General features: G+C 39.4%; 1 protein-coding gene across 1 annotated transcript in view; it reads left to right on the top strand.

Moving 5' to 3' along the window:
• Positions 1 to 26,562, top strand: part of NCKAP5 (NCK associated protein 5) — a 366,387-nt gene that overhangs the window by 159,365 nt on the left and 180,460 nt on the right. Inside the window, exon 5 of the mRNA XM_035556100.2 lies at positions 21,305 to 21,438. Coding sequence (XP_035411993.1) covers positions 21,305 to 21,438 — 134 coding nt within the window. The remainder of the gene's footprint in view (positions 1 to 21,304; positions 21,439 to 26,562) is intronic.

The raw sequence follows: 26,562 nt of genomic DNA, 5'->3' as shown, positions 1-26,562 counted from the left end.
ATGACTGGATTATTGGAAGTAGATATGTACCAGAAGATACTCTAAAGAAGAGAATAAGTGAAAGTCTTGCATTTCAAGACTAGTGTTCATCACCAAAAATATATGAGTTGACTCTGAGATCCCGTTTTTTCCTTGTGGTTGTATGGAAATCTGATACCTCATACATAAGATTGCATGAGCGTGTATTTATAAATTGTTTGAATGAGGAGAACCAAATAAATTTAGACTGTGAATACCTGACAATTGCTCAAGTTTCTCATCAGTAAATATTAATGATTAGTCATTACCAGAAGGCACATCTGCTCTGCTGCCAGTCAAGCTACTGGAAGCACTAGCAGCAGTGAGCCTAGCTGTGGTGTGGCTCTTTTGCTTGTGGCCTTCAGTTCTTTAATGTGCATTTTAGAAATTTTCTTAGTCATGTTACTTCTGACTCATTAAAGATATTTTACCTTTCTGTAAAGGAAAAGAATACGATCTCTTCATGTGTACAGTGTGTATGAATTTGATGGAGACTGTGCACGTGTCTCCATTATTAAAATTAACAGCTTTCAAAATAGATGAAGTGTTTATTTCAAAAGATCATAAAAACTAGAAACTCTTTTTTTCTTTTTTTTTGACTCATTAAATACAAATGTTTTTACCAAACTTTAAGTGCCCGACTTCGGGGACTTTGGACCTTTAGGACACAGAACAATACCAGGAAAAGCGTTCATTCTTGTGAGATTTTATTAACAGTGAACAATGCCGGGTTAGGAAAAATACAAGAAAAACTATTCCATAGTTACATAGAAGAGTCCTTGTGATAGATCAAGTGTTGTGTTAGCAGACATCTAGATTAAATACCTTGAGTGAACCAAATATACACAGAAATACATCATGTTTTAATAACTTCAATTAATAATTACCTAGAAAAAGTTCGATATTTTATTTATTCGATCCTTTTATATGCGTACATGTTACAGGGTTGCTTCATTAGTTTGTACTTCTGCATCCAAGTACTTTAAATCTACTCTATTTTCCATTAGTTCAGTGGCCTGTAACCTACACAAAAGAAATTGTGCCACTTTGGCAATTTAGCTGTGAAGGTTAAAGTGGGATGATGGTGCCTTTTATGTGTACATGGCTTTCACTTAGGGTGGGCCCTAGGCTCTGATTTACCATGTGTCCCGCTGCGTATTTAAGTGATGCAAAGTGATTATCGTGGGCTCTTCCCGGTGTCTGTCTATTCCACACCTGCACCCTTTTGTTAAAAACCACCATGTTAACTGAATGTGAGGTCCCCACTGAATAGGTTTCCACCCTCTGGTAATCCTTCTGCATTAGATTGATTTATGAATGTATCAGATTCTTTGTTAGCATGTAAACCACTAATTAATTTAAAGCTCTCTGTGGAAAAATTAAAGCCCTGGTTAAGGCTTTCAACAGGCTCAGATGGTGCTAATAATGGAAAAACAAGTTATATTAATGAGTTCTGATGCGATCAGCACAATTCTTGCTTTACAAACAGTTTTTGCTATAAAATACTAGAGACTGCAAGTCTTAAAATAAAGAGTGGAAGAAGTGAAAGGGAAAGGCAGGAAAAGTCTCCCTGCAGTAAGATACCCCATTATTACTAGGAACGGAGTCACTTTTGCTTGTTACAACTTTTTTAAATGTAATTTTTTAGATATACATAACAGCCTCTTGCAAAACCGCTGGGATTGAAATGCAAACCAATCTTTTTCCCAGATTGAAGCTGAACTTCTAATGTAATCAGCTGTGATAAGATCTCTCTCTTGCTCCCTCTTCTCATCATGGGCTGCTGAACTGGAGCATTCACATGGATGTGCTAGAGTGCAGAAAAGGTCTTGATTGAAATCTTATTAAAATCAGTAGAGACTCTGACCGTATTCTCTACTTTTCCAAGCTCCAGGTTGTTTTGTGTGTAATTTCAGTTGTTTCCTCTTTCACTTTAATGTAGGTATAAGGTTTTGGTGAGAAGAAAGAGGAGATCAGAGCCCTGCCTGATGATGCTGTGTTGAGCTGAAGTGAAATGAAGTTGGAAATAGAAAGCTAAATCTCCGTCTTTTTTTGCATGAAGATGGAAATGCGCATTTATAGAGGCAGGCCATGATTATAGGAAGTTGCCCTTTTTCTGCACCTGTTTCCCCTCCAAAAAGCTGCGTGTACCTCTCCTGGCTCCCAGCGCTGGCCAGGCACCCTGTCTTGTGCGATGTTCCCGCTGTGTGCTCAGCGCCGAAGCTGATACTCACGCTGCCTCACTAATCATCAAGCAGGGAGCCTTCTTAAAAGGAGCACAGGCAGCATTTCCAGAGGCCCGGCCCCTCACATCTGCACCAGGCACCTTGCCCTTACGCCTGAGAGGGAATCATGAGGTTGTGCGTGAGCTCCAGCCTGACGGATGGCAGCGCGATGCGATGCCGCGGCTGGGGGGCACTTGCTGTCATCGGCGTGATGGGTCTGCACCATGGCCAGGGGCAGCCGGGAGAGCTGCAGAAGCACCCGGGTCATGCAAAAATAGATGATATTTAGTAATAAATGAAGTGTTAAAGATGAGGTACAAAAGGCTAAATTATCTTTCCCAACTTCTGGGTCCTTACATCTATGAAATCATCTTTCTGTGCTCTAATTAGAAAGTAGCAGAGAGAGAGAGAGGCAAAGCTGCTGTTGTAAAATGTCTCTTTGAATATTCAACATCCTAAGCCAGAAAGGAGCAGTCTGACCCTCGTGCCTTCTCGGTGAAGCTGTGTATTTATACAACCAGCCATGCTGTCTAGCTCCTTTTTCTTAGAAACTTTGTCATACGGCCGTCAGAGAAACTAGGTGGCATTAGTAGTAGTTAACATCAATAATGGCTATTGAAATTCTCTGCAAACCTGCTTTAATGCTCCTGGACCTCATTAATTGTCCATACCTCATTAGGCCAAATGTCCTCATCCACAACTTAGCAGTTTCATCTTCAGTTGTTTTAGAATTTGTAATCCAGGAAAGTATTTTAGTTCTTTTTAGATCCTTACACATCCTAAGTGTGTGTGTGCATGTATGTATGTGTGTGTATATATATATATATATATATTTGGTTTGGTTTCTTCAAATTTGCAAGCACATAGACATTTTCTTTTTTTTTTATTTTATTTTATGGACTTTATGAATCTAAGGATTCTTTGTGAGTTAAGGTAGTTAGACCTTTCAAGAGTTATTTTAAAGCTAAAAAAAAAATCAAATTGCTCACTCTTCTGAAACTGAAGTATTAAAAGCCTGATTATGTCTGCTTAGAATAATTCTGCCTTTCAGGCCTATGTCAGTTCCTGGTTAATTAATTTCAGAGCCTGGTTTGGTCACCAACAATGAACAATAAATTTTAAGGAACATATTCGTTAAAACCAATTTACTTTCAGTCTTGTCGTTTAAAACGTAATAGAAATCGTGTGAGCATATACAGGGATAAAAAGATGCTAGACAATTCCCCCTGCCCCAGTTAGTGGCCTTTCTGAATCTGGCTTTCAACCAGGAGAGGGAGCTACGTTCACTTAAAATAACACCTATGTCCAAAGCCCTGTTAAAAAACAAACCATCTGTTCAAGCGCAGATATGTGACTTACTGTAAAAGCAGAATACAAACCCAGTCATTTTTGGTTCGCTGGAATTTATGGGTTTTTGTTTGTTTTGTTTCTGAGTTGGAAAATATTAGGTATGGTATTTGAAAACAAGCTGAGCTTTGTAGGGACTCTTGGTATTTGGCACTGTAGAGGCAGCGATACGCTGTCCTCAATTTTGGTATTCTCTTGCTGCTCTTGTCTGGGTTGCTGCTGTAGGTGCCAGCACTGAGGAAGACCATTGTTAAATCCAAAGGACCAGAAATAAATTTTGCCTCTCCTGCTGGAATCTACCAAAAGTGGTTTGTCTCTCCAACAAGTCTCTGGAAGTATTTAGTCAACATAAAAAAGAGAGAAATAGCATTATATAAGAATCATTGAACAGAGAAAATATACATATACAAAATGCATTTATATAAGGTCTGGAAGAGGCAATCTGTAGAAAGTATGTCATAAACTAAATTGCCCTCAAGTGGAAGTTGCCATTTATACATTAGATAACAAAGGCACGGGATGTTGAAGGCAGCACAGAAAAAGCACGTGCAGTCTCATAGTATCTGTGGATATATTTGCTATCAGAGCGGCAGTTGGCTTCAACGTGAAGCAAATCCCACTTTATGACTCGAAACAGCTGTACCCCGCTCTAGGCAATACCTCACTGCCTAACAGGAGTGATGCGCACATGCACTAATAACAGTGAATTGCAGCCATTTTCATATCAAAGGTTAAGCTCTGCAATCCTGGACTCCTCCAGGCAATGGCATGAGTTGACTCTGGGAAGCTGCACACTCACTGGATTAATATTCTTGCAAGGATGACCTGAATAGAGCCGTCGTTCTGCAGCCTGAACAGGCAGAGCGTTTACGGTCAGCTTTTCTCTAATGCCGGAAAGCAATCTCGGCTAGCGCTGAATTAGTCGCAGCGTCTGAGGGTCTGAAGAGGAAAGGTGAATGGATAAAGTGGGCCAACAGTTGGAATTTCCTGCAAACTGGGAAGGTAAATTTATACAGATTAATGGGAGCAAAACCCCTGTGATATACTTGGTGTTGGTTTTTTTTGTTTGTTTGTTTTAAATAAACCTCTTTGTTAGTATTTTTAGGTTTTGTTCTCAAGTCTTGTAGGCCCTCTTGTGAGACCAAAGAAGAACTGTTGTCTTACTGGTTTCAGTCCACTGATGCAGCTCTGGTCACAATATCCCTCTGAAAAATTCCAACTTTTTCCCGTTACAGCATCTGTATCAACTCTTCCAGTGGTTCTCTGGGTTGTTGCATTGCAGTTGCCCTCGTGGCAATTGGAGCTGGTTACTGATTTGTTGCATAGAACATGGCTAAAACAAGGCAGAGAGGGTGCGGCCATGCAGCAATACTGATTCCCTAAATTTGCCTCTGTCTAATCAAGCCAACCAATGTCAGTGAGCATTTTCACTGCTGGAGAGATGCAGAAAGTAAGGTTTTAATTTCTTCATTGTTGTTATCATAGAAATGTGAACTTAAATATATCTTCTTTATTTTTTTTTTTGGTATGTGGCACTAGGTAATACACAAACCAAGGCACTTTTTTGTCTGGGTCCAGCAGAATGACCTTATTTTTCAGATGTGGAAGAAAAGGTTATCAGGAGAGAGAGAAACAAAGTTTCTGCATGAGGAAGGACAAAGTTTATGTACCAGGAGTATCGCTCAGTTGTGATTCCATTAAATGCCCATTTATTTAAATGAATGCAGTGCTCTTTGAGCTTGTACCATTAAGTTGGTGCTGACCCTTAGAATGAGTCAGCTCAAACACTGCTTTAGATTGCATCATATTAGAGTAAAACTTTACTGCACCAGCTCTGTTCAGCATCTCGTGCAATGGAGTCCTGTTCCATACTTGAGTTCTGCAGCACCAAGGTAACATCAAAATGTATCAGTGTCTTGTCCGGTTCCTAGAACATATATAGACAGAAAATAGTCTATTGGAGATGAGTGAAACAGAGATAGGAGAAACTGGAAAAAACTATTTGCTTGTTTCAGAGCACGGAGCACTTTTCAAGTAGATGTGAAAACTAGTCACAGCAGCCAGAGCAAGACTTGAACTTGTGACTGTTCTTTATGCCATTAAGCAAAGGTTTGCTTTGTTGTTTTTGTTTGTTTGTTGCTTTTTCCTCTTGGCATTTCATAATCACCTTACTCTCTGCAACTTTGGTTCAAGGTTTAAAAGAAATATTAAAATAGAATGAGGAAATTGTATATTAAGCTTACATAGCTTTGCATAGATCCATATGGCTTGAGCTATCAACTATGATTCTTCCTCTCTTTTCCGCCCTACTTCAGTCTCATAATCTTTAATTCAGTTTTTGCTTTGTCAGGAATTTGCTTTTACATACTTTATGTTTGTTTTGGCTCTATGCTCATTGCATTGTGATAAAGCATCTTTTGATATTCTATGGGATCTTTCATAACGAAGATCTCATGACATAGTTTTCCAAGTCTGGAATTGGTGATCAGACTTGCTTAAATGTCCTGCGAGAGGAGACTGTCTAGACTGTGGGAATGACCGTGATGTTTAGACTGTGTTATTTTCATACCACTTGGCATGATGCACTCTGCAGTTATTCTGGAAACTAATACAAATAAAAGTACCAGGCCTGATACAGGGCCTTACCTGGCTGTGAAGCGGCTTTCACTCATTCTCCAAACTGTGCTGATAAGTCGCGCTTTCTTTCCAATAACTGCTGTGGACTTCAGATAACCAGGTGGATAAAATCCCTACTCACTGTTCTCATTAAAGGTCATATTCTTCTTTAGCTTTAGCATTGTACAAGGCAGAATACTACCTCCGCCACCGAATTCTTTTATAATCTTGGAAAATGCTTAATGTCTGATCCAAATAGCTTATGTGTCAAACCGCCTCTATTCTGACTCTTCTGCTAGCTGTGTGACTGCCAGCGTAGGTAGTGAACTTGTTGGGGAAGAGGCAGGATCTTACTACGCTTGTAAGTAGTGCTGAGAGCCGTTTGGAGCCCGGGGGTACTGATGTGCTGTGGATAATCACAGCCCAGCCACTTGGGATGAATACCGAGAGGGAATTTGGCTCAGTATGCGCAGGCCGTGCAGCAGGCATTTTGTAATTACATCTTTACACTGCAGATTTGTGATTGGCATCCATGGTGACACTGCTTATTTAGAAATGATTTCCGAGTGCCAGAGAAAAATTGTTATCTCTTGGGAACATCCTGTTTCTGGTAGTATCCATTAACAAGCGCCCTGGAGCACTGACTGGCAGAGTTTTCCAGTCAAAAAACTTTCCCCATGGCTGTCGCTGGAGGAGCTGGTCATGATTCCCAGGCCGTTGTTGGAAATCTTGTGCTACGTACAATTGCCCAACAGATGTTGCTGAGGTGATGTTACCCCCTCAGATGGAAAACTTGTGATGTGGGAGATACTGTACGAAAAGATGTGCCTTAAATCAGAAGCTGAAAAGTATTTTCATGCTAAAACTGGCTTTTCGGAGTTGTTGGTTGCATTCAGCAGCTGTATGTTACATCAGCTGGTAAGGGAAGCCTGCTCACAAACTGGAACAAGTAGGAAGAGGTGAATGAAAGGGTGTGAAGGAGGAGTGTAAAACGCATTACAGAAGGAAGAGCTTTATATGGGGCATAAACAGGTTTGCAGAAATATCCGTGTGAGCCCTGAGGAAGCAAGAACATCAAGTTTCTGGAAATTTAATGCAAATGGGATGAAGAAACTTCTCTCAGCTTTGTTCTTCCCATGTAGCTCTTGACTTGGTTCTGGATGCCAGGGCAGGGGCAGAGCCACCAGTACTAGCTGGGATTCATCCCCCTGTCCCCACAACAGCTGAATAATTGACCAAAACTCTTGTGCACCCTTGTTCCAGTGAGCCCAGCTCTGTTTGACTTTGCCTCTGTGGTCAGTGCAGCTGGGTTCTTTCTTTTCAGCCCTATTTAGATAAAGATTGTTCATATTTCACCTGTATGGAAATTGATATCAAGCCTGATGCCTTGAGTGAGTTATAGGAAGTTGTTTGCTGTAGTAATATATTCCAGCAGTCCACAGAAGCATTAGTGAACAGCAAATTTCCTGTTTTGGAGATAAACAGCGAAATTTCTCGCCACAGCGTGAGCACTACATAATTACAAGTAGTTTGCTCCTGATGCTTCTTACACCCAGTGGACAGACAAACCCGGTGTGGCTGTGAACCAGGCAATCTCGAAAGCATTGCTGAGCACTCGTGATTCGGGGGTGGTCGCTCTGTTGCTTTTACAAGCATCTGTAAGGGAACCTTGTGTGGAAGCGACGGGAAGCCTTGGTGTGCTGGCCAAAACGTACCAAAAATTTAGCACGATTCCCCTGATTCCTATTCTAGTGCTCTACACAATAGAAAATGCACGTGGAAGGTCTCGACTGGAAAGAACACAGCATGTTAATTATGTGGTTAAGTGTTCTGTTGTTCAGGGACAGATCTTCTCTCAGCCTAATAGCTGCACCTCCTTCTCTATGGTATTTTCAACCAGTGTGAAGGTGGAAGAGGCAGCAGAGAAGAAAGTTGCACTCTTTGGTTTCAGTAGTTGGCACTTCTGTAAAGAAAGAAACATCTTTTCTATTTTTCTTCAAGAAAATCAAGCAGCTGTAATTGTCAACGTTTGCTGTTAGGTTGGAAAATAGCAGACTTCTTAGTCGTGTCTTAAATGAGAGATGAGTACATGACTAAGTGCAATTAACAAATTAGAATAAACTGTGGTTAGATGCAATAAAAGTTATATCCTATGTAAATAGATAAATGTGGAAATGAAAACCAGAGAGCTCGATGTCAGAGGCTTTGTATCTGTTTTTGATCTTCTCCTGTAGAAGTATACCTAGCCCACCTGTTCTAGTAAGGAAAGGAGACTAAAGGGGTAGAGCCTGGCTGGTGCTTAGAGTTGAGCTGAAATTGGTCTGTAGAAACTCGAATAGACATTGAAGTGAACCTATTACTGAAAAGGGACTCTGCAAAATGCTATCAGGTTGTGATACAGTCTTCCAATTACTCCGGTTGGACCAGTGAACAAATGTAAAACACGATGTAAATTTTTTTTCTCTTTTTTTTTTTTTTTTTTTTTTTTTCTTTCAAGTTCTTCCATCTACCAGGCTTGCAAACTCAGTCTGGCCTCTGCAAGTGATGTCAGTTCTTCTGGATGAGCGCATCATCAGCCCTCATAAAGATTTTGCAGTGGCAGCTCTGTTAAAAATACCATTTAAGATGTGCCAGCCAACAAAAAACGCACCGTATTTCCCCACTGCTTACAGCGGTGCCTGCAGTGCTTAAGGAGTGAAAATGATAGAGGTCCATTCGTCAGAAAACTAAAGCAATAGGCCTCTGGAATACGTGCATGAAACAGCTGAGTAAATAAGGTGCCTTTTTTTGCAGTTACTTACCAGCCATAAATGGACTCTTCAAGTGAACACAGAAAAAATTGTAATAAGATCTGACATGTTCATGAGCAATGCTGTAAAGAGTCTGGGAAATAGAAATGCTAGATGGAAAGGTAGCTAGCAGCAAAACAGTGATGCCGGAGGTGTTGAGTGTGTCAGCTGAGACAGGCAAAAAGAAGTGTGTGTGGAAACTAAAATATCAGCATATCCCAGATGCGTGGGGGCATGGTGGCACTGCAGATGTTTCTGAACCACTTCTGACAATCATCGTGATCAGTTCTGTATCTCCTGTCCTCATTCTTGTTTAGCCTGGCATCTATTTCAGGTAACGTCTTGATATCCTATTTATTAGCAGAAAATACAAATACATTCATAAGAAGTCCAGACAGTGACGAAATGTTCGCTGTCCCTAGCATCGGGGCAGGAAATGCGTGCTACTCCTAGCTTCTGAGTAAATACCAGAGGTCCCTGGAGTGGTGAAGCACAGTTCCACTGGCCTATCCTGTTACACCAAATAAAACTCTTAGAAGTTATTACTTATTTTTTTAATGCTTTTCCTGTGTGTGCTCTGCTGCCTACCTCCTATCTCTCTAAGACAGATCCAAGTGGGAAATGCTTGGTTCAGCCACGTGCCCATTTGTTCTGTGAGCACTCAGCCATTTAGAAAAGAAGCCGTTCATATCATCTAACGAACACGTTGGTCATTTACGGGGGGAAAAAAACATTTGCTTTGGGCGTAGGTTCACGTTCATTTCAGATAAGCAGAAGTAATTTACGCTGTGACAGTAACCCCCAGCAGGGGGATGCTGACCACGGCAGAGGTGGCGAGGGTCACGGCAGTGCTCCATCGCCTGCCTCTGCGCACAGGGGACTTCAAAGCTCGTTTGGTGGTGGGCTGGCTGCCACGGAGGTGTCAGTCCATCACAGTTCACGTTCTGAGCAATACACTGTTATACCTCTATTAGCACTTCCAAGAGTGAATTATAAGTGTAAGGATTTTTATATTTGGGCTGGTATCCATAGCTGCTGGGAACGGCAGCCACCGTTACCTGCGGTTTGACCTAGCCCAGAGAGGTGCTGCTCTGGGTCGTGCCTGCAGTGGTGAAGTGTAAGCCACACGGTGCTCGTTAAGTGATGAAGACATCGTGCACAGCTATGTGGATTGTACTGTAATTAATCTTGGGGATTAATCAGCTTGGAGAAGTTGATTGGTTTCTGATGGCCGATAAGTCCTGGTGCTAATCACAAGTTAATGAAAATAGCAATGAACAAAATAGCACAGTACTGTAATAAGGTTCTCCTTTGTTCTTTATGGGACTTTATTTTTTATTTATATGAAATCACAATAGTGCTTAGGCTGGAACTTCATCTAAACTGACAGCAATTATCTACTACTTAACTATAAAACACAACTGTGCCATATCAAAAATTAAATGTAATCTGAGCATGTGCAACTGTGGAAACAACCCTTTGTCATACGGCCCAGACCTGTAGTGTTCAGTGGTAGTTCTGCCCCCGTCAGGTCCTGTGAGGAAAGGTACCTTCTTCCACCAGGACAAGGAACGTCGGAAGGCCATGGTACTCTTGTTTTTTGGTCCTGTCTTGCTCTTTACTCTTCTGCTTTGTTTGCCCTTTGCCCAGCACAGCAGCAGTAGAAAGCAAGTGTAAAGCAGAGACCCGTCTGCTGCTGGCAGCTCCAGCCCCAAGCAATACCAACCCCACAATGAGTCTTCCTTCAGGTTCTGCTGGCCTTCTCAGGGACGTGGTCAACGAGAACAGTGAAAATGGCTGGTATTCATTCTTCAGTTCCTTCCTCTGCCTCCAGAAGGGACGGGTAACTCTCTGCAGCCATGTTTTTGAGCAGCAGAGGAAAATATGGAAGAAGAGTTCATGTTTGTCTCTGTTGGTTGTAGAACGGTAACAGTAAAGAAACATCAACGTTTTAATTAAATGTTTTGCTGGCCTACTGGCTTTCTTGCCAAAACACTCTTCTCTAAGTGAGAGATTTCTTTATTTACAAACTTCCATTACTTTTTTTTTTTTTTCCCAGATAGTTGTTTTGAAAGCATTGCTGTAGGGCACAAAACAAAGAACGTGTAAAGCGCTTGAGAGAACTTTGGTCAGTGTTGTGCCTGCACTGCAAGTTAAAACAGCATAAAAACCAAAAAATCCCATGTCTGTGCTTAGTTAGACGTCTTAATATAATCATGTCACCTTATCAAAAAACTGTGTAGCAAAGAGCTTGGAATTATAATCAGCTATTAAAATTTAACATGTGTTAGGGGAGAAAAAAATTTCCATTACATTACGTATTACTTCCACTGGTTCTCATTTTGGTATTGACAGAAGTTTGTTCTGCACACTTCTGAATACTAGGTGTTCATATGAATTATCTCTGTCTTAATATTGTTTCCAAGTTTTTACTTGATCTTGAAAAACATTTCATTATGTTTAATTTAGGGAAATGAAATTTCTTTAATTACTGTCTGTTGAAGCTATTAAAAGCTCAATTACATTTGCAAATTCATTTTTGAAAAGCATTATCATTTTAAGATTAATAATGGAAAAAAAAAACTTGATCTGTGTGGGACTTCGTTGTTCAGTAAGACTATTCTCTTTACACTCATCCCCTGTGAGGAAATAATATATCCAAAATGGAAAAAGAATTAGGCTGAGAACTGAGGATCAATACCAGTCTTGGAAATTGGGCTATCAGTTGTGAATTTGGATGAACAATAATCGTTGTATGAGGGAGACAGGATTAAAAAAAAAAAAAAAAAATCCTTGCCTGTGTTCAACTTTGAAAACATGATATGGAGATGATCTTTAAGAAGTTCTAGGTGATGGTGGCTACTGGGGATGTAGGTGGTTCGCCTGCATAAAGCATGTCTGCAAATGGTGCGTGTCGCTGTGGTGGATTGGGTGTAACCCAATAGACATCTACAGGTGTGTCTCCAGGAAAGGTGGTAAAAGAAAAGTCAACCACATACTTGCCTTCGGTTGATTCTGGAAGACTAGGAGTGGGTTTTGGTGTTGGTGGTGGTGTTTGTTTTCATTTTACTTTATTTTTAATGGCAATTCCAATTTTCTGTGGCCTTTGTTGCATGTTTCACAGAGTTAAAGAGTTGTTGGCAATAAGAGCTTCCTTTCCAAGGGGTGGCCATGAACCATAGTTGTCAAAGGAGATGGGCAGACAGTAGTGCTAGCCATCTAGCTCTGTGTTGAAAGGCTTTATGAATTATTCTGTGAAAAAAAATCTGTAAAATAAATGTTACAACTCCAACTATATATACAGCGTTGCTCATGTAATAGCCTGCCTAATTCAGATTAATTGTAGGCTTGCAATGATAAAGGAGCTTCAGCACAGCAGTTATTCTGTTGTACAGATGCAATTAAAACCATATCAGTGCAGCATAAATAATGCTAAATTAAGTTGCTGTCCTGCCACATGGTGGCAATTTTGAGCTACTGCACAATGAAAGCCAGTGTTATTTTATTCGGAAGTAGTAACCATACCAAGAAAGTGTTTCTAATTTACTTGAATTGCTCTGGAGCAGTGTTATCACCCAAGAATATAAAGTCTGTAAACTACTGTCACTAAAATATCACTAGTAATAATAAATGTTTCCTATCCTGCTATTCATCTCAGAGCCAAGCAAAGCCTGAAGTTTACATCTGGTAGTCATGGAATACACGCACTAGTCTGTTATGAGGCAAAAGGGAGAGCTCTATCAGCATATTAAAACTTAATAGTGAAAAATAAATTATTTGCTTGAAATTACTCACTTTAACTGTTTATAAGGCAGTTTTAGAAAATGCTAATACAAATTATTTAGTGCCAATTAGATTTTCCTGGCTTATTCGGGGCAGCTTGTCATTTTGGGAGCAGAATCCTATTCCAGAGTCATCATTTTTTCTTACTGGAATGAAAGAGCTAGAAGATACCAGCCTAAAATTAGGAGATGCTTTTTATACTACTTATATCTTGCTGTTGCAGAGCTTTAGTGGGAATAAGGTTAGGAAAAAATTATTACATCATGAAATAATTGGGGAAAAAATTAGAGCTGTATTATAATTCAAGGAACTGTCTCTGTGGTAAAAGCCTGTATCAGATGAAAGGGTAATTCATTTTGATTACAAAGCAACGACATAATTTTACCCTTAAGTTTATTTTGAAGAGACGTGGAAATAAAGCTCTCTCTCCCTCCATGAACCCTCCAAGTGCTTAAGTTATTACTGTTTATATCTTAATGCTTCACAGTGGTTTAAAAACACCTATAACTTCATCACTGGGAAAGCTTTGAGTGTTTAAGAGTATTTGTCAGTTTTCCCAGTATAGCTGGAAACATTAATAAAGGACAAAGGCATATTAACTGCCACTGTTGGAAAGTTCTGGCTTCAATAGCTGGCTGATTTAATAAAGTCTTGTTACAGTAAAATGATTCAGCTGTAAGCAGCCTGTTAAAATTGTAATAAGTACAATAAGCAATGCACTTCTTTTTTTCTGTTCGTTGGGGTAGTGTTTTTTCATGCTGTCAAAGTCCGCTACAAGGAAAGCTGCAGTGTGCTGCAAAGTTGTTTGTCAGTGCCTTGGTTTATTTTTGCAGAGAAGTATTGATTACAGAATGAGAAACATTTGGTTTAACAGCAATCAATGAGGAGCAAACAAAAGACACTGAAGTTTCACTCATTTTAATTTGAACAAAAATACAGTACCTGGTACAATTTATGATGGAATAACAAATGGTATCTGCTCTCTCTATTCTTATAATCATGATTCTTTCCTGTCATCTGTGAGTGAAGTAAGTTTAGGCAGAGGACCTTAGTCTCCTGTGTGCTGGGTTTGGGACCAGGTTGCACAAGGAGAATTTGATGGAAAGGTCCCGCCTCGCATGGGAGCCCCGGGCTCTGGGTAATGGGGGTTCAAGTCTCTTCTGTGGACAAGAGGCACTTGATCAAATACTGTTTGATTACTATGTTTTATATTGGGGGAATTAAATACTCACTGCATCAGGAAAAGTTACCCTGTTAAAGTAACCAACTAAGAGATGAAGTCACAAATTCCAGTTCCCATTTCAATTAATATTTCACACTTAATTCTTGGAAAACAGAACTGTTCCACCAGCGAGGGGATGAGGGTTAGCCCTCCTCATCCCTGCTGTTCCATGGCTGCTGCCTGCAGCAGGCTTTCAAAAGTGGAGCGTGTCTAGCTCCTCTCAGGCAGAAGAAAAACTTAAAAGCTTTTTCTTCCATATCTTTATGAGTATATCTTTACATTTTGAGTATGCTTTTCACCTGGTATGGAGCTACCACCATCTCCCCATGCTTCCCAGGCCATTTGCCTGTGTGTGCGTAGGGACTGGAGGCAGAGGTGGAAGGTCTTGGGGCAGAGGGTCCACATGTGGGTTTAGACTGAGGCGACCTGTCCCAGGCTTCTTGCACGTCATCTTGAACAGGCAATTTATATTTCTGTACACGCCTTCCTGACAGTAATTTTCCAAGTCCTCGTATATGTTGCAGCACAGCCTTTATGTTGATGAATGTCCTTATGTTTGTATCCTGCCCAGTGAGCTGGAATCCACTAATTTGGTTAAGAGGCTCCAGAGTTACTGAATGCTGATATGACAGTGATTGCAGTATGCAGCACACTGAACGCCCCCAACACTACTGTGTTGGTACAGATAGTCCCCAGTATTATAGCAAAATAGTGGTTTTGAGTACTTTGAATATATGTATTTATTCATAACAGTATTGGGCATTGACTTGCTACAGAAACTGATTTGCAGAATTTTAATGTGCTTCTAGTAGTAGCTATTTGTTTGCTTGATTTTGTTTTTGTTGTCTGCTTCTGCCAGTTGATCCTCAGGCTGGTACCATGTTTTTTTCCAGACCAGGCTGTGATTCTATTAAATTATTCCTCTTACTGCAAGGTATCAGATGTGTATCATCAGAAATTGTATAAGAATTTACAGAAAGACTCACTTCAGGTTAGCAACTTAGTGGTGCTTCAGACTGCATACAACAATAACAAAAAACTGTATTATTTTCTCCCCCTCATTTAAATTCAGTGCAAAGTAACTGTTTGAAATCAATATTAATTATACAGAAATTGTAGCCCTCTTTAGCAAATGCTTAAAAATAGTTGTTAAAAAATTAATGTGCAGGTTAATAGCCTGATTTAGAGCAACATTAAGCCCGTGTTAAGTATCTTGATGTCGACTTTTTTTGACAAAATTGTTCTCTGATGTTAACATGATTAGTAGTGTCATAGTAGAACCATCTTATGATACACTGGGAAAGCAATGAACAAATTCAAGAATAAAGAGGAATTTTACTTCTGTGTAAACAGTAGCCCATTTTACTACTTATGAATTAATCTTAAATGTGAGGGGAGGTTACATTTGTGTCTCATATAAGACATCTTTCGTATTTGAGCTGAGCAGTCCTGTAATACCCGTCTGTTTGTAAGAATAGTAGTTTGTAAGAAGGGCTAAACAGAAAAAGGAGGGACCACTTTCTGTGTAGCTGACTCCCTTCTGAGCAGCCACAACTTGTACAGCACCTGTGGTGTGTGTACACTGAATCCCTTGAATATTTCACTTGCAGGTGTCTATAGTTTTAAGTCTTGATGCACAGCCATGTTTTTAACATAGAGATAACATTATTGATCAATGGAGTAGCATGATTTTTATGTGAAAGATAAATAAAAAAGTTAAAAACAAAATATTCTGGTGTGGTGGGGTGACCTTGGTCCCTCAAGAGGACTGGGGAGAAAACAAGTTGGAAAAGCTCCTGGGCTGAGGTTAGGACAGGGAGATCACATGCCAATTACTGTCACAGGCAAAACAGACTTGACTCAGGGAAGATCAATTTAATTTGTTGCCAATTAAAGTAGATCTGGATAGTGAGAAACAAATTTAATCCAACACCTTGCTGCCCTGCAGAGTTTTGTCCTTTCTCAACTACGCTGTCCCTGAGGCACCACCAGTGTGGCTGAGGGGCTCAGCCGGGCCCTGTGGTAGGGCTGGAACTGGCTGGAACCAGATGGAATCATCTGGAACCAGCTGGAACAGCCTGGAACCAGCTGGAACTGCTTGGAACCAGCTGGAAGCAGCTGGAGCCAGCCGTGTCCTCACAGGGCAGCCCCAGCCTCTCCTCACAGAACCTGCTGCCCGCACCCAGCCATGCAGACCCAGCACATCTCGCCTACAGACTTTTAGAAAAAGTGAGGCTGTTGGCATGGCACATTAGGGTGGGGAAGGGGAAAATGTTTTTAGATGTTTTTTTGAATGCAGAGGATATGAAATCATCAGTACTCGGGAGGGCCATCAAGCACGTCCAGCAAAAAAGTAGGATGAGACTAGGGGATTTTGAAATAAGAAACCTGCTTGAGTTAGGCAAACACTTGACCCCAGTGGAGAGAGTACTCTGGTAAGTTTTTGTCATGTAGCCAGTCCTGTCACTCAAACTAGGCATCTGCTTGTTTTATTTGCAACAACAATTGAAGGAGTTTAACTGCAAGTCTCCACATGCAAAGGCTTGACTGTTGTCCACATACAAATATAGCGTTGACAGTGAAATAGCCCTGAGAGGAAAAAAAAATGGTTAGGAAGGTAGCCTTTCCATACAAAACCTTAACCTACTACGTGTTTGAGTCACAATGGGTGTAAACCTCTCACCAGAAATGAAACCCTGATCGTACAACCCCTGCCCTGTACAATGTGCACCTTGGTCTGCCTTTTGTGGCTGCCACTCGTGCTGTGTACTTTTATTTTTTGTCACTTTTGTGTTTTCCACTGGGTGTTGTAGCGTTAGGGGTCATTCAAGAGCTCCAGAGCGGAGATGTTCACACTTGGGTGTAATGTGAAGGAACCAGGTCCTGACATTTGCGACGCAGTCCTGGTGAATTACAGGAGATTTAAATGGTTGAGCACCTCTTAGGAGACACTCATCGCATGGCTGCGTGGGGTCAGTCCTGAGACCAAGAGCACGGCTATTAACCAGGGACTCTGAAAATAAGCTTTGTCTGTTTGCCTCTTCATGGAGTGCTGAGGAGCAATTTGGATCTTTCTGTCAAATACATGTCCTAATTTCAGTTGAGCCATAAATAGTTTTCATGCATTTTGTTTTGATCTCGCTCTGATTTCTTGCTTAACTTTGAGAAGACGAATTAATGTGTGGTACATGTCCCTGACTGGATGAGAAAGGAAACATTTTGACATGAACATTTCTACATCTACACAAAAAGGAACTTGTTGACGTGCAAATACTTGCTCACGAGCATAATGAGCAGCTAGTGAAACTCAAATTGCTCAAACGTTCATGAAAAAGTAATTACAAACAGTACTTGTTCAAGTGTTAAAATATTCTAGTACGTAACACAAAAGTATTGGTTGAGCTTGCTAACCCTGACTTTCAGTCTAGTTTGTTCACTTGAAATTTTTGCATATTTGGAAAGTTACCAGAGATTTGACAGGGAGATGTGATGAAAGTGAGGCTATCTGGAGAGGCTAAAAAAGGGGAAACAAGAGTGAGGTAAGGGTTATACTTCTAAGAGGAGAAGGTTATAGCTGTGCGAGGAGAGGCAGCAGGGAAAAGTTCGAGCAGAGCTCATGGCGATTGCAATTAAAGAAGAATTGGCAAGTGGGAATACATATCACTTCATTTGAAGATAGCAATGATGTTTCTGGTGTTAAAACATATTGATGTTTCACAACACTTTCTTTTTTTATTTAATCTTTTCTTCATGTTGCATGCTAATTGTATCCCTTTCCAGTAAGCATACATTCAGTATAAAAACAGGAACCACTTCTGGCTAGTTCATTTTTTTTCACACACCTTTATTTTGCACAGACGAGCTTATAAAGGGTGTTATGACAACACAGTTTCTGGGGAATTCAGGGATGTAATCTACTTCCAGGGACAAAAAAAATTTTAATCCTGGCCTTTCAGTACATAAGGTTCAGTTCTCTCTGTTGACTCTTCGTTATGGCTTTTCTGTGGTTGAATAAAAATGTAGTTATCTTTCCTTGTAGATAAGATCGCTGCTGCTGGGAGCTGCTTACTGTACGTAGTACGTGTGAGTGTGTTGTGTCCTAGAGACGGAAAACTCTCCAAGTGTGGGTGGTATTTTATTCCCTTTTTCTCCCTTTAGACTCTTTAGTCTTCCCCTCATTCATATGGGAAATTTCTTGTAGCTGAGAAGAGAACCCATAATTTCAGGGCCATAGGTTAGTACTTTTGTTTCTGGTCTTGTAGGGAGTCTTGTGATTTGCCTGTTATTTATCTCATACCCTGAAAGAAGCATAAGCTTTGTACAGCAAGTTGCTCATATAGCTAATACTGTGTCATGATGCTTGCCCTTGAGGTGACTGAATAAAGACTGGACATTTAACTCAGTCCAGAAGTTCCTTATGCTAAAACATTTAATTCCTATAATATTATTGTTCTTGATAAGTGCATTTGTTGCTGCATTACAGATAGTTTTCTTAAGGTAACTCCCACATCCTTTTCTCTTCTTACTCTTCAAAAAAAAAAAAATCCTGTGGATGTGCTGATCTTTTCATTTAGGATGATAATGCAGACTTTCCCACATGAAAATACAAAGTAAGTGGTAGCAACAGCATTCTGTGACCTGCTAGCAAGAGGTAAACGAAACCTCGAGGTAGCTTACGCTGCCCTTCGACCTGTAGGGGACAGTTTGAATTTGTGAATCTCCGCTGTATATTCTATGCTCTGCTAGAAAATGTAGGTTTGTGGTTAGTGGCAACATGGCTGTACACAGAGATGCAGCACAGTCATTCTGCTGGGCAGCATCAGCGGAGCTGTTCACAACCTACCAAAGATCATTGAGATGGAAGAAAGGACATTCATCTGCTTTTTGAAGTGTTATGTTTTGGTAAGAAATGCTGTGAAGTACCCAAAATATTCACAACAACTGTAGTTCTCTGTAGTCCTCCCCGTGGAGATGTGGCTTTGTACCTAATATAGAAGGAACGTTTATCTGAGGACCAGAGCATGGCCAGTGTAGCAGACACACAGAGGTTGGTGCTGTACCAGAGTAAGATCATTGCGGCAGTAATGATGCTGGATGAGTGCTGAAGGCATGGCCGAATCTCTGTTCTTCAGCGTGCTACCGCAGTGGAGCTGTTACTGTACCACGAGGCTCAGGCACAGCCTGGCCCTTTGAATTAGCTTGGGCACTGCGGGGTTCAGAGCAGTTCCTCCAAGGTGGCTTATCAGTTACTGTAGGGACAGTAATTGGGGTTTAAGTCCAATTTCTGTAGTCTTGTAAACTTGTCTTAAGCACTGATTAGTAACCATGCCTTTCTACTGTGTCGTTTTCTATGCTATCCTCTGACTCCCCGCAAGCTCTAGGTGTCTCCTTAGCAGCAGTGAAATGCATCTGTAGAAGAGTGTTCAGCAAGGGTCACTGGAACAACATCATCTTAAAAGTTGGTGTTGATGGGATCAAATCTCAAGAAATTCTGTTTTTAATATTATTCTCATATCACTGGCCCGAGTTAATGTTCATGGGACAGATTCTCTTTCCCGAAGGTGCTGTGTGTCTTCTTCTTGGTGCTGAGCACTCTGCTTTTTTCGTTTTAGCAGGAACAAAGGATTACTCAGCACCTGTCAAAATGTGGTTATGTAACAGTAAGAACAGAAAATAGATAGTTTTGTTAGAACAATATCTTTATTTTCCAGTAATTTGTTTCTTGTTTTGCAGTGTTACATTTCCCAGATATTGTGTGTGACTTACTAGACAACCCCCGTCTATTCTCTGAGTAATTTCCCATATTTTTGCACAAGTATGTAGATATTTCATTTAATTCTGTGCAGCCTCCCTTTGTGGCATGTGCTTATTTATCACTGTCTTTAAGATCCCTTTTCCGCTTGGTAGTGTTCTTATTTTTGGTCCCTTGGTTACCACTATTATAAATTATTATCCAGTAAGATTTATAGCTGTAAGACTTGTACAAATAATATATCTCTCCCATTTAATGGCTTAAAACTAAGATGCCTTTGTTATTTTCTAATGAAATTGTATGTATAATTTCTAGATAGTTTTTTGCAGGCATGTCATGAAAATTTAGGTCAGCAATGGAACTCCATCAGACTGTCTGACAGGCTACAAATCACAATTCACCAAGCACACAGAAATTTTTCAAAGCATATAGGTGGTGCACCCAGTATAGCTTTACAGTAACTTAACCTTTCCTTAGGCAACTAACGCCTTCATTGGAGGAGTATAATGCAGTACCATGTTCATTGCTTTTTTATTATTATTATTGACTTTTTATCCCATTTAAATGCACAAGGATTAATTTAATTTAATTTAATTTCTGTGTAACAAGGTCACATGGAAAAGGTTGTGCATACATTTGTTTTTTTATTAAATTAGCATTTTTTATAACTTTTCAGTTCATTCTGCTCTTCCTAAATCACATTTTACTACTTTTTAAATAAAGTTTTGAAATCATTAGGATGATTTTCTGTGATGTTTTTGTATCTGGACCTGAAGTTTAAAAAAAAAAACCCAGATACTCCATGACATATGTCAATATATCCAGGTAGCACGATATATTTGGTCCTGTAGTTTAAGAATTAGCAACAAGCATAATCTATTTGCCTTTGAGAACTAGTAGTAAAATTAATGGCATTTTTATTCCTCTAATTGTTTGATTGGATTCCCAGTGCTTACAAACATATTCATATGTTTGACATAGTATTTCTTTATATAGACTCAAATAGACTCTGTGCTACTGACAAGAATCCTGCCCCTTATTTTTTGATTTTGTTTAATTTGTTTGTGTTTTGTCTTATTTTTCTGGTTTTGTTTACAGCAAAACCACGGCTGCAGAATCGTGTCCTTTTCTGTTCTTGAGACTGAATCATTAAGGGATGGGTGCAAGTTGCCATCATGACTTGGTTCAGGCTTCCTGTATCTATCACTAAGCAAGATAGATCAAAGATCTTAAATATTTTTGCAGAATTTATTTTGAGTTGAGGTGAAGAAAAGGCACTTGGAAGGAGAGGACAGTGTTTGGTTTTAAATCGCTTTTAAGCTGACTTCAGTAAGTCTGAGCTATGTAAGCGTAGCTCAATGTGATGGGGATATTATAAAAGGCTCTCAATCCCTCGTTTGTTATTCTGTGTATCATTGCCATTCCAAAAATAAAATAAAATGATTGGACTGCATAGTTGATTAACTGGTGATTTTTCCCAAATTAAATATAAAATTTTTCCTAAAAGTGTTTTACATGTACAATTAATAAATCATTTTCTATGGTCTTTCAGCGTGAGAAACTGATACATGAGTTGGAGGAAGAACGACATTTAAGACTTGAGAGTGAAAAAAGATTACGGGAGGTAACACTGGAGTCAGAGCATAGCAGAGCTCAGATGCGTGGGCTGCAAGAACAGTTTTCCAGGTATGTTGCATAAATAAATTACGTTCAAAATAAGGGAAGAACAAACTTTGGTTCAAAAAGACTGATCAAACCTCTTCATAGCTTGAATGGGTGGAATCTAAGGCAAAAACTGCTTTCCCTCTGAAGTTCTCTAAACATAGCAGGGTTTTGGCTGAATGACTGTTGTGACTGTTCTGCATGAGGTAAAATTTAAAAGGCTTATGCCATTATTCACTATAATGGTGAACGTTTTAATTTCCAGGATTTTGTATTGGTTAGAATTCCCGGTAATATTCTAAGATGTACAGGTCTTCACTTCTCAAAAATAAGTCAATGTTTGGTTGCTTTTCTGTTAACCAACAGCAGTGGTTTTGATCAATCTCAATAATGACAAAAAAAGTGATGCCTTTTACCAGGTAGGTAATCATTCTTCTTGGACAAGCTTAGTGTCTCATCCTGCATTTACTGGAGCAGAGCGTTGTGCTAGAGCAGAGCTCCGCTTACAAGGGAGCCAGCCTTGAAAGGGGGATTGAAGACAAACTATTAATTCAGATGGCCACATTAAGGATTGGAGTTCTTTATTGGTTTTATGAGGCATGATGAGATCTTGTACATCAAATAGATTTTTTTTATTGTTTTTGTCACGTGAACAGAAACAAAACAATCAAACCAGAATTGAAAGAGACAATGGAATTTTATGTTGTGTATTTTCCATCAAGATCCAGTATTTTAACTCAGTCCCTCAGGTCTCATTCCCTTAGGCCCCCAAATCATTGAAAAGTTCAAGTTCAGTTTCATATGATGAAAACAAGCTGTGGGATGTGTTTTTTCCTTTGGTTGTTTTTTTTTAAGGTTTTCATTTTTATTTTTTTTTTTAGTTCTTGGGGTTTTTTTGCTCAGTGTCTGCCATGCTGCTCCTCTATCTGAGATTGGGTTTCTAGGCAACGACGAAAAAGCAGTTAATAGCAATAATAAAATTTTTTCTGATCTGTTATTTTGTTTTTGGAAAAATTCCATTAATGTTCTTTAGATTTCAAAAAACTATAAAAGTGTTCAGAGAAGTCTGAAATTCTTTCTCTAAAAATGTTAAAGATATTAATTTTCTTTTTTCTTTTTTCTTTTGTTGCTGTTTTTCTATGATTTTTGTTTTCAATTATTATTTATTCTGATCAGAGTCTCTGCATAATATTCACAAATTAAATACACCCTGTGCTCTTGTTTAGAAAATTGTGTTATATATTAATCTTTGTTTATGGATGAATTTCCTGAGGTGCTGATTTTAGAACAATAATTCTAGTTACAATAACTAGAAGCCTTTGAAATAAACTTTTTATCTTGGTGCAGTCCTGATTAAGAAAAAAAGGAAAGAAGAGGTGAGAGGAAACAAACAGTCTCCAGAATAACATGTCCAGTAACTTGGTAAAATTTTCTCTCTTTTATATTCGGATCTTTTCAGGATAAAGCTTCATTATTCCTATAAAACTGTGGTAGCCTGATTCTTTTCTACAGTATTTCTGAAAAGAATGACTGTATTATTAGTTAGGATCCCTGAAGTCCACTATCTTCAAATTAATCCATTCTTTTTCTTCTATTATTTTATTTGCAGTCTAGCTTGCTCTATCTATAAAGAAGCAGAGGGATACAAGCTCTTTGGATTAAAGCTGTTTCTGCACGTTAGCTATACTAACTGAAGACAAACTTAAATACCACTTTTCATTAATAGCACCTGAGGCTGGCCCTGTTATTGCCAGTGATGAAAACTGCCATGGGCTTCGTTGTGCTATGATTTTATTTTAGTGTAGACCAGTGCTAGGAAGAGAATGCCTCACTTAAACATACTTCAGTTGCTTTTAAAACCTTGTGTTTGTCATTATGAATATTAGAGGTTACTTTTTCTAATATTTAGTAGAATATTAAGGTACAGACCTTCTCCCTAAATGAGTGTATTTTTCTCACCCTGTTTGAGCAAGTAATGGCAACAGGATAATCTTGTGTTCCTTGGAGATTCTGTATTGTTTGAAGGATTTGAGGCTTTTTTCTCCAGTTTGAGCATAGTTAAATGGGAAAAGACAGGTGGTGATAGGAAATGTTAAAATTAAGCAAATAAGAAGTACTTTAGAAGAAACTGGCCAGAGAATAGTACTCTGGGCCCAAACGTTCTGGATTTCAAATGAAGATAGACCAAAGTAAGAACATGTGTTATAGCATAGATCTTTTAAATCTGTGTAATTCCTGAACTGAGTTCATTTACATGTAGTACAGTTGGTTAAGCTGTGATTTGGAGGGTGTTTCTTCGCATCTCAAATATTTTCTTTGAAAGAGTGAAACATAATGGTTTGTGGATAGCAGGGGAGTTGGAATTAGGTGATCTTCTAGGTCCCTTCCAACCCAAACCATTCTGTGATTCCATGATTCCACGATTCTATGAAAGCTGTAAGTTGACCTTTCTAATCAGGCAAGGAAAGCTGTCTGTTCCATGCTGAAATTGTGTGAAGACTTCAGTCTATCAAATAAGCATCTAGTTTGAGATTGAGGACTTCAGAACACAAGGGTTTTTTGTTTGATTTTTTGTGTTGTTTTTTTTAATTGATTGACGTTTCTGTTCTTACCAAGTAAGCAATATTCCAGGCTAAGAGTCTGAAGTAAATCGAAGTTCTCTTTCTTAACATCTATATAAATCTGCCAGAGCGTTAAAATGACACAGTGGTTAGTTTGATAAATATGTGACAGTTACACAGAAGGAGAAAGAGCTTTTAAAACCAAACTTCTTTTCCAGAATTCCATAGTGGTGTATCCATGCTGTTTTAAATTCGTTTTCTAATTTTATTGGAGGTGTGCAAAGATCCTGAAAAAAAAGCATTTAATGCTAAAACTAGGATTTTACATTGTAGTTGAATGCAGTTATTTTTTCATTACCTTAGTATAATCTCACTTTGAGATGAAATCTTTGAAGGTTTCTCTCTTAAAACCATAGAGATCTGTTGCTTTACTACAGCTACTCTGTTATTATATAAGGCCCTTTTTGGCACGGCAGTGTACAGGTGAATGTTGCTTAAATGCACAGTGACTAACGCTATAAATACCTATCACCCAGTTTCTTCCAAGATAGTGTCATGCAGTCCGACTTCTCCATTTTGATTGTTGGCATCTCTCATGCATATACTGACAGGTTAGCATTCAGGTTAGTATTATGCCTGCTGTCTCTTTATCCAGCTCTGGAAGAAATTGGGTCAATTCTTCTGGATTTATTTTTATTTTTATTTTTACTTATTTATTTTTGATGGCTCACAGTTTAACATTAGCTCCTCCTTGGACATGTTCCATTTTTGACATTAGAGAAGAAAATACAACCACTGTGTCTTGTGTATCTCCTTGTTCTTAGATTCAACTGTGCTTTTCCTAATTTCAGCATCTTCCTACAGCAGTAGGAGCAGAAACACAGCAACCCTGCCCGAAGCAGTAGGTGTGATTTATGGTTTCACTCTAAAAAGCACACTGATGTACGCAATATAAATTGATTACATTTCTGTGCTGTATATCAGTAAGTAATACAAATTGTTTTTTGTTGAGCGCATACAGTACATGTGACCCCAAACTGGGATTAAATGTTAAAGCAGTAAAAGCAGTAGCTTTACTTAAGTTATTTTGATTAGTGTTTTGGTCTAAATGGAACCACTTTAATAGAGCACCCCATTGCAAAGTGTATCTTTAAACAATAATTGAGGAGACTGGTATCAAATCCTTAAAATCCCCTTTGGGTAAATTTAAAAAATTCTTTCAGTTAAGACGATGTTGTTTATAGGTATCAATGCCTGTGACTGGAAAGCTGCCTCAGGCTTTTAGGAAGAGATGTTACTGGAATAGTAGGAAATGATCCTTGTTTGGTCTGCCAGGGTCCTGCAAATGGGATGAGTGTAATTCTCATTAGACTGTATTTCAGCATTCCCCTCACATTAGTGTTGACCGTAGGGTTAAGCCTGTCAGTTCTGACGAGGGGAAACGTGACTCCTACAAATCTGATGGCGCTTTGTGTGAAAGGACTGTGTCCATTATTTTGAGCATAGCCTACGTGCTTTTCTCCAGCTATTTTTAATTCCTCTTGCTCTATTCGGGCTTGTCCACAGGTGAGTGGAGATGATAACTGTTTTCCTAGCAATTGTGACAAAGAGATCTTTCCCATTTCCAACATCATCACATCATCATTTCTAACCCTGTCACATCTGCTTGATGTGAGAGTGCGAGAGGTCGCCACCTGCTTGCGCTTCAGAGAGGCCTTACTGCCATGACTGGTGGTCCATACAGAGCAGAGATCATTTCTGAAAGTATAAACCAGCAGGATGTATCTGTAGCTCCTGTGGTCGGTCAGTTTGTCTAATGTCCATTGAATGCCAATTTAAACCATTAATAGCATTTCAGTATCATTTCTGGGTGATTAAAATGCTCTCCTGGCAGCAATTTATGCTATTCCTCTGATTTTCTCATAGCAGGGATGAACAAAATACTGTGTAGAAATTCGTTCCTTTTCTACGAGAAGTATCACAGAAGGAGCTGTCTACAGTTTTCCTCTTCTTGTTTGTATAGTTCTGCGGAAATCTCTTGTCCTCCCCAAGCGGCCTGAGCATAAGGTTGTTGGGGGGCAGGTGGTCACAAAGATAGCGTTTGTATCAAAGGCTGGCCTTGTCATACTGCCTCACAAAACCCAGAGGCTTTTAGGTACCTCTGGATTTCACTAGATGTGCCTGTGTGAAACGTCACGTAGAAAACTAGTGAATAAATATGAAACTAAACTTAGGGACTTGAAAGTGTTCCATGTCGGGTGTGTGTCTCACTCCTACACTAGGGCAGGGTGCTTTCACTGGAGGGACGCTCAGCTCTTGGCTCGCCTTGCTAAGCCTCAGGACGTGGCATGAATAGCATTTTACTGGGGCTTTGACCTAATGCTTAGGATATCGATCTGGGCTTTTGATTAGAATTGACATAGTAAAAGGATGAAGTTTCTTTTAGATTAACACCGATGGGGGGAGCATATTCGTATTTTTATTTATGTGCATGTACAACACTCGGGTACATATTTCATCCCTAATCCTTGCTCAGAAGTGTCAAGCACTGTTTTAAGTAAGATCAAGGAGCTTTTGTGTGAATAGT

This window comes from Cygnus atratus, chromosome 6 (assembly GCF_013377495.2).
Source record: "Cygnus atratus isolate AKBS03 ecotype Queensland, Australia chromosome 6, CAtr_DNAZoo_HiC_assembly, whole genome shotgun sequence".
NCBI classification, from domain to species: Eukaryota; Metazoa; Chordata; class Aves; order Anseriformes; family Anatidae; genus Cygnus; species Cygnus atratus.
Note: the sequence above shows the minus strand (reverse complement) of the source record. Positions and strands in the feature narration are given on the sequence as shown.